General features: G+C 42.2%; 2 protein-coding genes across 2 annotated transcripts; both read right to left on the bottom strand.

The window, feature by feature from the left end:
* Window positions 1-326: 326 nt before the first annotated feature.
* On the bottom strand, window positions 327-740 carry LOC125381619 (prostatic spermine-binding protein-like). The gene has a single exon (XM_048398709.1). It carries the CDS (start codon window positions 738-740, stop codon window positions 327-329), a length of 414 nt encoding a protein of 137 aa, XP_048254666.1.
* Window positions 741-6967: 6227 nt separating this feature from the next.
* Window positions 6968-10126, bottom strand: LOC124112843 (protein O-linked-mannose beta-1,4-N-acetylglucosaminyltransferase 2-like). The gene is made up of 2 exons (XM_046473001.2): window positions 9699-10126; window positions 6968-8782 (listed from the first exon to the last, which is right to left on the bottom strand). The coding sequence occupies exon 2, from the start codon at window positions 8754-8756 to the stop codon at window positions 6975-6977; it is 1782 nt and encodes a 593-aa protein (XP_046328957.2). The 5' UTR covers window positions 8757-8782; window positions 9699-10126; the 3' UTR covers window positions 6968-6974.
* Between the last annotated feature and the right edge of the window lie 1772 nt (window positions 10127-11898).

The following is an 11898-nucleotide window of genomic DNA, read 5'->3' as shown; positions in this document are numbered from 1 at the left end:
GCACTTGAAAAATCAAAATTGACCGTAGCAATACCGATGTAGTACCGGTGTTTCCGTTGTGATGCCGTTGTGATACCGTTGTCCTACCGATGTAAGAGCCGATGTGCTACCGAATACCGCTTTTCTGTCCCCTTAGTGTTACCGATGCGCCGCCGATGTTATACCGATGTACCACCGTTGACCGGGGCTATAGCGGAGTGATACCGTTGCGACGCTGGAGCTCCGGTATCACATCGGCGGCGCATCGGTACTACTACGGTGGTTTTCGGAGTACTACGGTATCACATCGGCGGCGAATCGGTACTACTTCGGTGGTGTTCGGAGTACTACGGTATCACATCGATACCAGTGCGGTACACATTTAGGCCATGGAAGAGCCGCCGATGCTCTACCGACATTAACGAAGCCATACCGGAGAACTGCCGTTGTAGTCCCGTTGCTCGCTCCGGCAGCGCAACGGTGGAAATAATTGAGCAAGTTGAAAAATTTCTATCGTCGCCATCTTCGGCATCGTCGCCAACTTCGCCATTGTCAATATTGTCTGCATCGTCGCCATCGTCGGCATTGTCGGCATCGTCGCAATCGTCGCCATCTTCCGCATCCTCGGCATCGTCGCCATCTTCCGCATCTTGGACATCTTGGGCATCTTGGGCATCTCTGGCATCGTCGCCATCTGCGGCATCATCGCCATCGTCGCCATCGTCGCTATCATCGACACCGTCGGCAGCGTCGCAATTCATAGCAAATTCAGAAATAGGTATGGGTGGTGGTGAGTGCGTGGGTGGGTTTGTATGGCTGGTGATGAATGGGTGGGTGGTTAGTTATGGGTAGTGGTGAGTGGATGGGTTGGTTTGGGTGATGATGATTAATAAATGGGTGGTTATGGGTGGATGGCGGTTAGTGGGTGGGTGGGTGGTTAGTGTGGTGGTGAGTGTATGGGCTTCCCATATTGTGCCATATTGAACTGAGACTTTTATCCACCGTGCTACACTACTGCTCTCACAGTAGGTGAGGTGAGGTGAAATAGGGTTTAACGTCGCATTCAAGATTATTGCACTTAAATAGCGACGTGCATGTACGCGTGTGTGTTTGTGTGGCGCTTAAGTTAGTCCGGAATAACAAGTACCATCTTTTAACGTCCTTTGGTATGACGCGGCCGGAGATCTAACCCCGGAAAATCGGGAATCGAACCCTGTTCATACAGCAACGAGTGTGTCCGTGAAGACACTGTCATATTTCAGCATTGTTATGGACGCATAGACTAACATCTAGTCTCTGAAATGAACATATCGTACAGAAAAAAACAGTTGTTCAATTATCTTAATAAAAATATAATAAAAGGGAGCCAAGTGACTCTCTTCATTTTCATAAGAAAGTGATACTGAAAGAGATTCTGCCGTAATCTAGACTTGCCAAACATTATAGACTTGCATGGGCTGTATTTGCTATATATTTGTATCAGGGTCTGTAAGACAGACTAATGGACGCACACCGCCATGAAAAGGCTGAACTTCTGTTAGAAGCGGCGTAAAATATCCAGATACTCCCACTCTCCCACTGGATGTGGTTTAACAACGTAAATTGTTCAGTGAGAGGCGGTCCAGGGAAAAAACCCGTAAAAAATCCCAGTCCTTGCCTAACCTCACTGAGGTTTCCATATTCCCTGTCACCACTCGTTACCAAATTACCGTTACTCCCTCAACAGAAGCCTACCATGACCATCGCTCGCGGTGAGTAGTTTCTGTATCAGGTTACACTTCAGTCACAGTCTATTTAATTTATCTAGCTGGACCATGCATGGGACAAACGCTGGGGGCATAATTCTGTACTTAAACTGGAAGAGACGAAACGTGAAAAAACGTATTAAACAACCACATTCATAATCATATTATTATCAACAGAAGTTTATTTATTCGATATCATATATGATTAAGTAGACTAACATCTAGTCTCTGAAATGAACATATCGTACATAAAAAAAACATTTGTTCAGTTATCTTAATAAAAATATAATAAAACTGCAGTGATCTAGACTTGCCAAACATTATAGACTTGCATGGGCTGTATTTGATATATATTTGTGTCAGGGTCTGTAAGACAGACTAATGATTAAGAGGCCTGTTAATTTATATGAAAAACTCTTAAAGGTGTATCGATTAGTTCATAAGTTTTACAACCCAAGTATTACGGAATTTTATAAATCTGAAAGACATCTAAACTTGCTTTATTTTGGCTATAGCATTACACTTTAGTTGGGTTTTTTAAACTTTATGTACATAAAGTTTTCAGAGAATAAAAGCAAGACTAGCTCTCTCTTGCACATATAAAATATAACATTATCAGGAATGAAATTACATAACACAACACATTATCACACAAATATTTATTCACTTTTGCTGTGAACTATTGATTTCGATCAATTTGGTGCAAAGTTTTCAAGGCAATTATTGAACCTGTTGTATATAGCTGTGAGGTATGAGAAATTGACTCAGTTCTGTTCAAGCATATAGATAACTGTATTTCGGATAAAATAGCCAAAGGTGACGACGGCTGTAGATGTTTGTTTCACTTTGTTTGTACACGTTAGTTTGTTTGTTTGTTGTTTAAGCACAGGAGCACGGGCATGGTACTGATAGTCCAAGGATCATGCATCAGCGTGAATCTCCAAGTGAGTGAGTGAGTGAGTGAGTTAAAGTTTAACATCACATTTGCATTATTTCAGCCGCATAGCGACGAGAACAAGTTGATATATATACAATTGAGTCATGAATATAAAGTTATATTTAAAAACAAATTTGTCAAATATATTTTATCATAATATTATTTACAACTGTTTCGAACACGGGACATAAGCCACAAGTAACCAACGCTAGGCCACCTCGCTTGGGGTCGTTGGGAGTTACCCAAGCAGGATTTTTGTCACTATTTCAGCTTCTGGTGGTTTTGCACAATACGAGCCAATCTTAAAACAATACTCAGCAATAATTTTGCGTAAAACACTGGTTGATGATAGCAACATTGATTATGATAGGAATTACGTGTCACACAGGGGGACAATAATGTTACGGTACTTTAACCTCCTGGGCAGAGCCTTTAATAATCTCTGTTGATAAAAGCATCACACAAAATTTAAATACCCGTGAAGAGCCGGGGTAGAATAGCTCTTCAGCAACCCATGCTTACCGTTAAAGGCGACTATGCTTGTCGTAAGAGGCGACTAACGGGATCGCGTGGTCAGGCTCGCTGACTTGGTTAATGCACGTCATCGATCCCAAATGCGCAGATCTATGACTGTCGAGTCCAGACTCGATTATTTACAGACCGCCGTCATATAGCTGGAATATTGCTGAGTGCGGCGTTAAACAACAAAACAACAACTAAATATAAAAACAAGCAGATTCTGTAAGTGAACACTGAACACTCATACAGATGGCGGAGAATCACAATACACTTGACGATGACCGTGCTTCATGATCGTGAATGAGATTGATATTGTTTGTTTGTTTGTTTGTTTGTTTTAAACGCCGAACTCAGCAACATTCCAGCTATACGACGGCGGTCTGTGAATAATCGAGTCTGGACTCGACAGTCCAGTAATTGACAACATGAGCATCGATCCATGCAATTGGGATACGATGACATACATCAACCAAATCAGCGAGCCTGACCACCCGATCCCGTTAGTCGACTCTTACGACAAGCACACTCGCCAGTTAGGGCAAGCATGGGTTGCTGAAAACCTGTTGTACCCCGGATCTTCACCGGTTTATTGATACTGACAAGCCATGCTTGTATGAGCTGACTAAAATGGGGATGGCCTTGCGCCATGACCGTGTTCATGAGAAGATTCCTTATTATTATTGACAATCTCTGATTGTGAGAGGTGACTAATATGGATCGTATGGTCTTGTTCATTGACTTTGATGATTGCGGGTCAACGTAACTCGACGTCTCGTGCTATCAATGACAGATTTGCCTGGCCCACAGACTCAATAACCCCCATGCCGCTAGATCGTAAACATAACATTCACTCTCTTTCACTGTGTTTAGGGACGGAGAATCGCCTGAGCGGTTTCGGGGAAGCAACAATTCGAGTAGGAGTCGGCCAGAGCCTGTATCAAAGGAGTACTTATTCAAAAGCGAAAAAATCAAATACATCATTACAGAGAATGAATGTTTGTGTACTCGAAAACATTCTGTTCATATCATAAATAAATAAATAAATTCAACTGAAAAAAAGAAGGTATTTTTTTATTTTTCAATGCATTATATTTATTTTGATAAGTAACCTGGACCCATTTTCCACCATGCATAGCTTCTAGTGACAACCTCAATCACTCGTCTCTGAGCACACGCCGGCGCAGTGGTGACTTTAGCATAACACCACTGCTACAGGCTAATTTGCATATCACGTGACCGAACTTTTCCCTTGTTTGTAAGCAAACGCGCTTATTCAGAAATCAAAACAGATTAGCCTAATGCAAGTATTTGCGGGCACTTTACATATTGTTTTGGATAATTGTATAGATACTACTACAACTGCGTCAACGAGATGCATGGCACTATATATTTATATATATCAAAAGAGACCGTATCACTAGCTCTCCTGAAGATTCCGGGGTAGAATAGGTCTTCAGCAACCCATGCTTGTCGTAAAAGGTGACTATGCTTGTCGTAAAAGGCGACTAACGGGATCGGGTGGTCAGGCTCGCTGACTTGGTTGATGCATGTCATCGATCCCAATTGCGTGGATTGATGCTCATGATATTAATCACTGGATTGTCTGGTCCAGACTCGATTATTTACAGACCGCCGTCATATAGCTGGAAGATCGCTAAGTGCGGCGTTAAACAACCAGCCAACCAGCCATCCATTAGCTCCCCGAAGGGCTTCGATGACAACACGGGGAGCTGTGCAACCAATGTAAACGAAAGATAAATTCGCAAATGGAAATAGTTTTTCAAGTTTTAGGATATTTTTAAATGAAAGTTATCTATTCTATGACATGTTTTACCTAGATGTGTAGACTTTTTTTAAATTAAACTGATGAAAAACATATGCAACATCTTGAATGGACTGTGTGAGATGTGACAAATCGTCAAATCGTGGCAGAGGCGCTATTGACCGTCGAGGTTGTAAGGTATGACAAGACTATTTGTCGATAACATTAGCATTAACAGTACTGTCAGGCGATTTATGAAAAAGTTAGTCAGCAGTGTATTCTTACATACAAATTTTCAGCTGAATATGAGGCACCAAGTTGGTGTCATATTTTATACCTTCAAATATAACACTGGTTTGTCGTGTTATGTTCAGTGCGGTGAGGTGAAATGGGGTTTAACGTCGCGTCCAAGATTATTGCACTTATATAGCGACGTGTATATGTGTGTGTGTGGCTGCTTGTACTAGTCCGGACTGATGCCGATTTATAGTGCTAGCACACTGAGATACCATGCCGCAGTTAAACATGAATACCCCACTCAGACACAGTATACTGACTCCGAACCGACCAGTCATTGTTTAAGCCCCTTAATGCCGAGCGCCAGACAGGGTGACAACAAGTACCATCTTTTAACGTCTTTTGGTATGACGCGGCTGGGGATCGAACCCGGACCTTCCGCTCTCTGGGCGGACGCTCTACCATTAGACCAGGGAGGCGGTCTATGTTCAGTGCACTCGTCTTCAACTGAGTAAGTAAGTACGATTTTACGTTGTTTTTAGCAATATTCCAGAAATAGGGGACCCGGACTGCACATACCGTAGCTATGTGAAAAACAGAACCCGGGCCTTCGGCGTGACGAGTGAACTATAGGCTCGTTTCAGAGTCAAATTAAGCAACAGGAACATGGTTTGACAGGACTGGACACTCACAAAAAGACGGTGTTACATGTCCCCGTGAGCATACAGCTGATCAGATAATGTTAAATGTTCAATATTCTAAAAACAATCGATGCAGAACAATGCAACCAGGTATCTTATTATGGTGACAGATCACAAAAAGTCTGACCCTCAGCTGAATATACAAAGTAGATTTTTGTTTTCACCTTGCCATATTTAGATATTTAAAGAATACAAATATTTTAAGGCTTTTATGCGGGGTAACTTCCTCGACAGAACATCGTTGAGGTCGGTCATCCTAGATTCTCCATTACATTTTGAAACAAAATGGTTGTGTTGTCATCGAAGCCCTTCGGGGAGCTAGTGGTTGGTTGGTTGTTTTGTTGTTTAACGCCGCACTCAGCAATATTCTAACTATATGACGGCGGTCTGTAAATAATCGAGCCTGGACCAGACAACCCAGTGATTGACATCATAACATCACGCAATTTGGATACGTGACATGCATCAACCAAGTCAGCGAGCCTGACCACCCGATCCCGTTAGTCGCCTCTTACGACAAGCATAGTCGCCTCTTACGGAACGCATGGGTTGCTCAAGGCCATTTCTATCCCGTAATCTTAAGGGGACTTTTGAAAAATAACAGAATGGAGATATAATACACTGGAAAATCGAGGATGGGTGGCAGTAAGAGAGTTGAGTTTGACGATTTTGAAGTACATTGCAGCTACATCAGGGCGGTCAGCTGGTTGTGAAAGATTCCAAAGGGACGTAGAAACTTTGGTTTGTTGTTGCATTCTGCAATATTCCAGCTATATGACGGCGGTTTATAAAAATCGAGTCTGGGCTAGACAATACAGTGATTGACATCATGAGCATCTGTCTACGCAAATAGGATACGATGACATGTATTAACCAAGTCAACGAGCCTGACCACCCGACCTCTTCAGCCGACTCTTACGACAAGCATGGGTTCCTGAAAACCAATTCTAACCCGGATATTCTCAGGGTACCAATTTTTGGTGAAACCACTAAGCATAGGTATGATGTCGCCAGACCAAGGGTTATAACCAGAACGTCAGTATTGACAATAAGCCATTTCCTAATTACGACAACACGAAGGATCGGGTACAATTTCATTCAGGACATTTAATTGCACCACTGAATTGACCTTGAGTTTGCTGGTCTAGAACGCTCCTAACCCACACGTTATAAAGTATCCCTTTCGTCACGTGATCTGTGATCGTGTGTGACGTCACGTCCCCGACTATAAGAGACAAAGTCGACTCGGTGTTGCTGTTCTGCAGCCATATTTCATACTCCAGTGTCTTATAATCCAGATACATCACATTCCACGGACGTTCCCATGACAACGTAACCCTATGGCCATCGGAACCGACGTCACAAACCACCTGCCTCACTGGAGAAGGTGTGAGTTGGTTCTCCGCTACGAGTCTGACGGTACTCTCAGAAAGAGATTGCTTCAGCAACACTGTTAATGCAGGGATGTCGACTTTAGTGTCTTGATATATATGAAACAACCACGATGGGTCCTCGCAGCAAAGATGTAACGGGATTTCTGATTGGTTGATTATGTCATCTTGTTCCTCCTTGGGCAGGTCAAGTATCCCGCCAAGGTCTGCGGGCCAATCAGAATGCATGATTGTGTCTTCGCGATTCTGATTGGCCCATGCTTTATAAACAAGCTGCATACCTCGAATTTCCGCTAGTGTTTTGAAAGGTGTATAGCTATCTGGGTTGATGGCGTATGGAAATAATTCAATTACAAAACTACCCGGTTTAAGAAATGTTGATAAAATCATCAACGAACCATGCATACCAATAATACCTCTAGAACTGTGAACTATTTTCATCATTTCACCGACAGAATGGCTTTCAAACCCAATCACCACCACTTTGAACCCAGTTTCTCGAGCAATAGCCATTGTCAATTCTACCTCGTTTAATATCAATCTGTTTAATCGTCTGGATATAAGGACGATATACTCGCCAGTGTCACAAATCTGACACTGTTCTGTGGATTCAGACAATAGATACTGGGCTGCAGTACGGATGTGCTGACTTGTCACTTGTAAACCTTCCAGTGGGGCTTGTGGACTGTCAAAGCCATACTGGTACCATGTGGTCGTTTTTGAGATTCCGACATGACCACTCCTGAAACAAACCATTTCTCCAAGAATACCGATTTTGTCTTTCGTTAAAATGTCATAAGACGTAAAATACGAATAAATAGATTCAAACTCCCCCATGTCCCACCCTTCAAGAACCACAAGTTGTACATGGTGGCTGAAACGATTGGCTCCAAGAGACACCAGCTGCAGCGTGTGATGAAGAGGCAGGATGTCGTCATGGATGACGTGCATTATATTGTCGGGTTTAAACCGATTAAAAACCAGCGTCTCTTCTTCAACCCAATGAACGCTGGCATCCTTTAAGATCCGAGAAGGGGCATCCGCAGCTCTGAACACGTGCGTGGTATGACCTTGAACTGTCGACAGGTCTAACAAGCCATGGCGAACACTTTGCATGTCAGCGCCTTCAACAAAACTCCCAGGACCATGCACGAATACAAAATCGTCCTTCTGGGGATTATAACACAAGTTTTCAAATTTGCAAATTCTTGACGATCTGTCGTGGCCTGAGCACCATAGTCTTGTACTGTCGCCATATACCTTTGCCGTGGGAGGAGGGGCACGTTCGTGTTGGTCTCCTTTCTTCAGGTAATCATGGTTGAGAGAATCAGGTTCTTTATCATGGAATTCTGTTCTGTCTTCATGGTGAAGTCTGCAATTTAGTTCGAGGTCTTCATAAGCAAACTTTAGCTGGAGGTACTTCCGTAACAGTGTGGCGATTACGGCGAGGGTCACTGCGTGCGTTATGTTGTGAAGGGAGGGCATCTTCAATTGGCTGCATGGCAGGCGATCTGGAAAATAAGGTTGATGTGGTAAATAATTGCCTTATTCGGGTGGGGGAGTTTGTTTGTTGTTTACGGCTTCATTCAACACTATTTCAGTATGTGACAACAACCTGTAAAAATCGAGTCTGGACCTGACAAACCAGTGATTGATAGCAGCAAGGTCCAATGCTGTTTGCCTGCGAAGACCCACAATCAACCAGGTCGCCGAGCCTGACCATCACAATCGAGTCTGGGCAATTCAGTGATTGACATCATGAGCACCGATCCACGTAATTGGAATACGGTGATATATAATAAACCAATCGAACCCGGTCCGCGTGACAAGCGAACGCTTTATCAACTAGGCTACCCCACCGCCCCTGATATCATTCCGGAATATTGACAAACATCAGTATTGTGATATGCAAACAGCAGCATGATATAAATTCTAGCAGACGCGTCTGTGTGACATCCCTTCATTGTGGTAATTCTTTGTCTTTGATAAAATAATGTTCTGGGAGAGAAATTATTATATCACACTGTATATGCAAGCGACCTTACCTATATACATGCAAGATGACATAACAACTGATAATACATTATGTCAAAATGGTGAATACATGTCCATGGTCATATCGTTTTAAAAAGGGACTTGTCAAACATTTTTCTAACCTTTAATTTATAAAACAATACAATTAATACAAATACTGGATACATAATTGATATTATCTGCTCATCGTGAAAATCCACCTCCATTACAACATTCATTCGCGAGGAGATCATCCGCATTGTTCGTTGTTTCTAAAATCTGTAATTGTAAATCTCACTTAAACGCATGTGCGACCACGTATACAGAGCCTCATATATTTCCGGGGTTTTCGTTATGAACAACTACAAAACACATTCACATCCTGGTACAGCACATACACAGGAAACACAGTACCTGAAAAGTGTACTTTTCTTCATGAGGTGCGATCCTCCATAGCGGTGTCTCAATAATTCACTATAAACAAAGGAAATTGTTAATCGGTGGGGAAGTTTGGCTTGCCTAGGCGTATCTAAAGGTGAAGGCCGTTGTAAGCGGAAATGACCTTTGGTGTTGTGCGCGGCGGGGAATATCGTAAATGTTCGAAGACAGGAATGTTCTTATTGTGCTTGTATGGTCGATCGATATCCTATCGATGTCTCCCATGTCCTGGAATCTGCACGCGTGGAGCACAATTTGTTTCCTTGCATTCATCAGCAGTTAGCGGATATGAACGTCATTTTGTCTGTGACACTGGATATGGATTTTTTAGTAATTAGAGGCCCCGGCTTCGCCAAACCATTGCCCTCTGGTGATCTATAAGCTGGTCAGAAAAGATGAATAGCAGCATGGCGTCTGTTTGTTCTCGTTAAATATTGGACGTGGACTGTTTGTTACGATTTAAACACGCAATGTATGTGTTTCGTTACATAAATAACATTCTGTTATGTGAATAACTTCGGTGCATATACCCACTTAAAATTGCTCCAAAGCTTGTCTGCATGCCGTCGCTTTATATTAAGGCCTAAATTTAATGAGCGTATATTAATATATCATACATGCATTAATAAGGTGCCATTTTATTGTTTTTTTTCAGTATTTATTCAGAGCTCCAGATAAGCTTTTGGTGTTGTGGGTATTTTACCCATGTATTTTAAAATCATTGGGTATCAGTAATTCTATCTGGGTATTCAAATTTCTGTTACCCACTTGTTTTTTCACATGTGGGTATTTAAGTTAAATATTTAAAAACACTATTTATCTAGTCCCTGCAAACTGGTGTCGTGTGGGTTCGAGAGCTTTATAAGACTCAAAAATACCACGATACTTCCACAAGAAAGTGTGATGGCAAATGATCATGATGTAACTGTCATCATGGAGTTTGGCAAGGTTGACGGAATGCCCGTTTATAATTTCAAAATAAGTTGCTGATTTGCTAATCGAATACGCAGGGTTACTTCACAATTTTGATGATATGCACAAGTTTTATTATTGTAGCGTATGTGTAATGTTCGTTGCGTATTTGATACGCTTGGATTTTATTTTACTGCGTATTTCTGCATTTCTGATGCGTATTTCACGCAGATACGCAGCTTATCTGGAGCTCTGATTTATAAGCCATTACAGTGATAGAAACTAACTGTTTAAGTCCACTAGTCCTTATAATGATAACATATAGCAAAACCCTTAATACTGGCAAATTTACACTAGTCCTCATCATACCTTAACTATTGGGCAGTTTGGCAAGGACTATAGAACTAGTGCCAATTTCTAACGCTGCATTTATTTATATCAAGGCGATTTTATGAGGCGCCGCTGCATGTATCAATAATCCATTATTGATATAAAGAATTAGATTTACCGATGTCTTAAAATCGAATATGTGATCAATCATTGCCAAGTATTTGTAGAATTCTTTATTAATATATCAGTTTTTCTTTTTTCAAATATTTTAAAATGATGAGTTATATCAATAAATAAATATTTAGATATCTCATGATATTTTAGATGCTTGATGATTTTGATTGTTTATTAGTTTAAGTCACAGTGAGTAGTGTTCCAGCTCTATCTCGGCAGCATGTAATAATCAAGTCCGGGTCGGACAAAGTAGTGGTTGATATTATGAGCATATGAACAACGCCCCACGTACACACAATCAACGGGTGGCCCAGTCGTCTAAGGCGCCGCGATTCGCTGTGCAGAGTTGCGTCCCTTGGGCACGCCAGAAACCTATGATTGTTGGTTCGAATCCCGGTTCACCCCGATTATGTTTCTAGGTTTGTCAGCACCATACCCGTGCTCGTGGGTTTCACCGAAGTGGTAAACGTCTGAGACCTGCATCACTTCGGGCTTTCCTCCCACATTAAGCTGATACGCCGCGATATAACTGGAATACTGTTAAAAGCGGCGTTAAACCCAACTCACTCACTCACTCTTTCCCGGAATCCCGACGGATCCAGAGATTAAAAGGCACGATGCACGCCGGGAAATGCGAAGACACGCAATCAACCAGTCCCCCAGTCGCATCGCGCCCGGGCCATTAAGTCGCTTCTTACAACTAACGGTTTCGGATTCCCTACGGGACAACCAGTTATAATTAATGCAATTATCTATGTGT

The sequence above is a fragment of the Haliotis rufescens genome, unplaced genomic scaffold (assembly GCF_023055435.1).
Source record: "Haliotis rufescens isolate VD_foot unplaced genomic scaffold, xgHalRufe1.0.p SCAF_19, whole genome shotgun sequence".
In the NCBI taxonomy this organism is placed as follows: Eukaryota; Metazoa; Mollusca; class Gastropoda; order Lepetellida; family Haliotidae; genus Haliotis; species Haliotis rufescens.
This window is presented reverse-complemented; position numbering and strand designations above follow the sequence as displayed.

Excerpts from the sequence above, each read along its gene's own strand:
- LOC125381619 (XM_048398709.1), bottom strand. The coding sequence starts at position 740 with ATGAATTGCGACGCTGCCGACGGTGTCGATGATAGCGACGATGGCGAC.
- LOC124112843 (XM_046473001.2), bottom strand. The coding sequence starts at position 8,756 with ATGCCCTCCCTTCACAACATAACGCACGCAGTGACCCTCGCCGTAATC.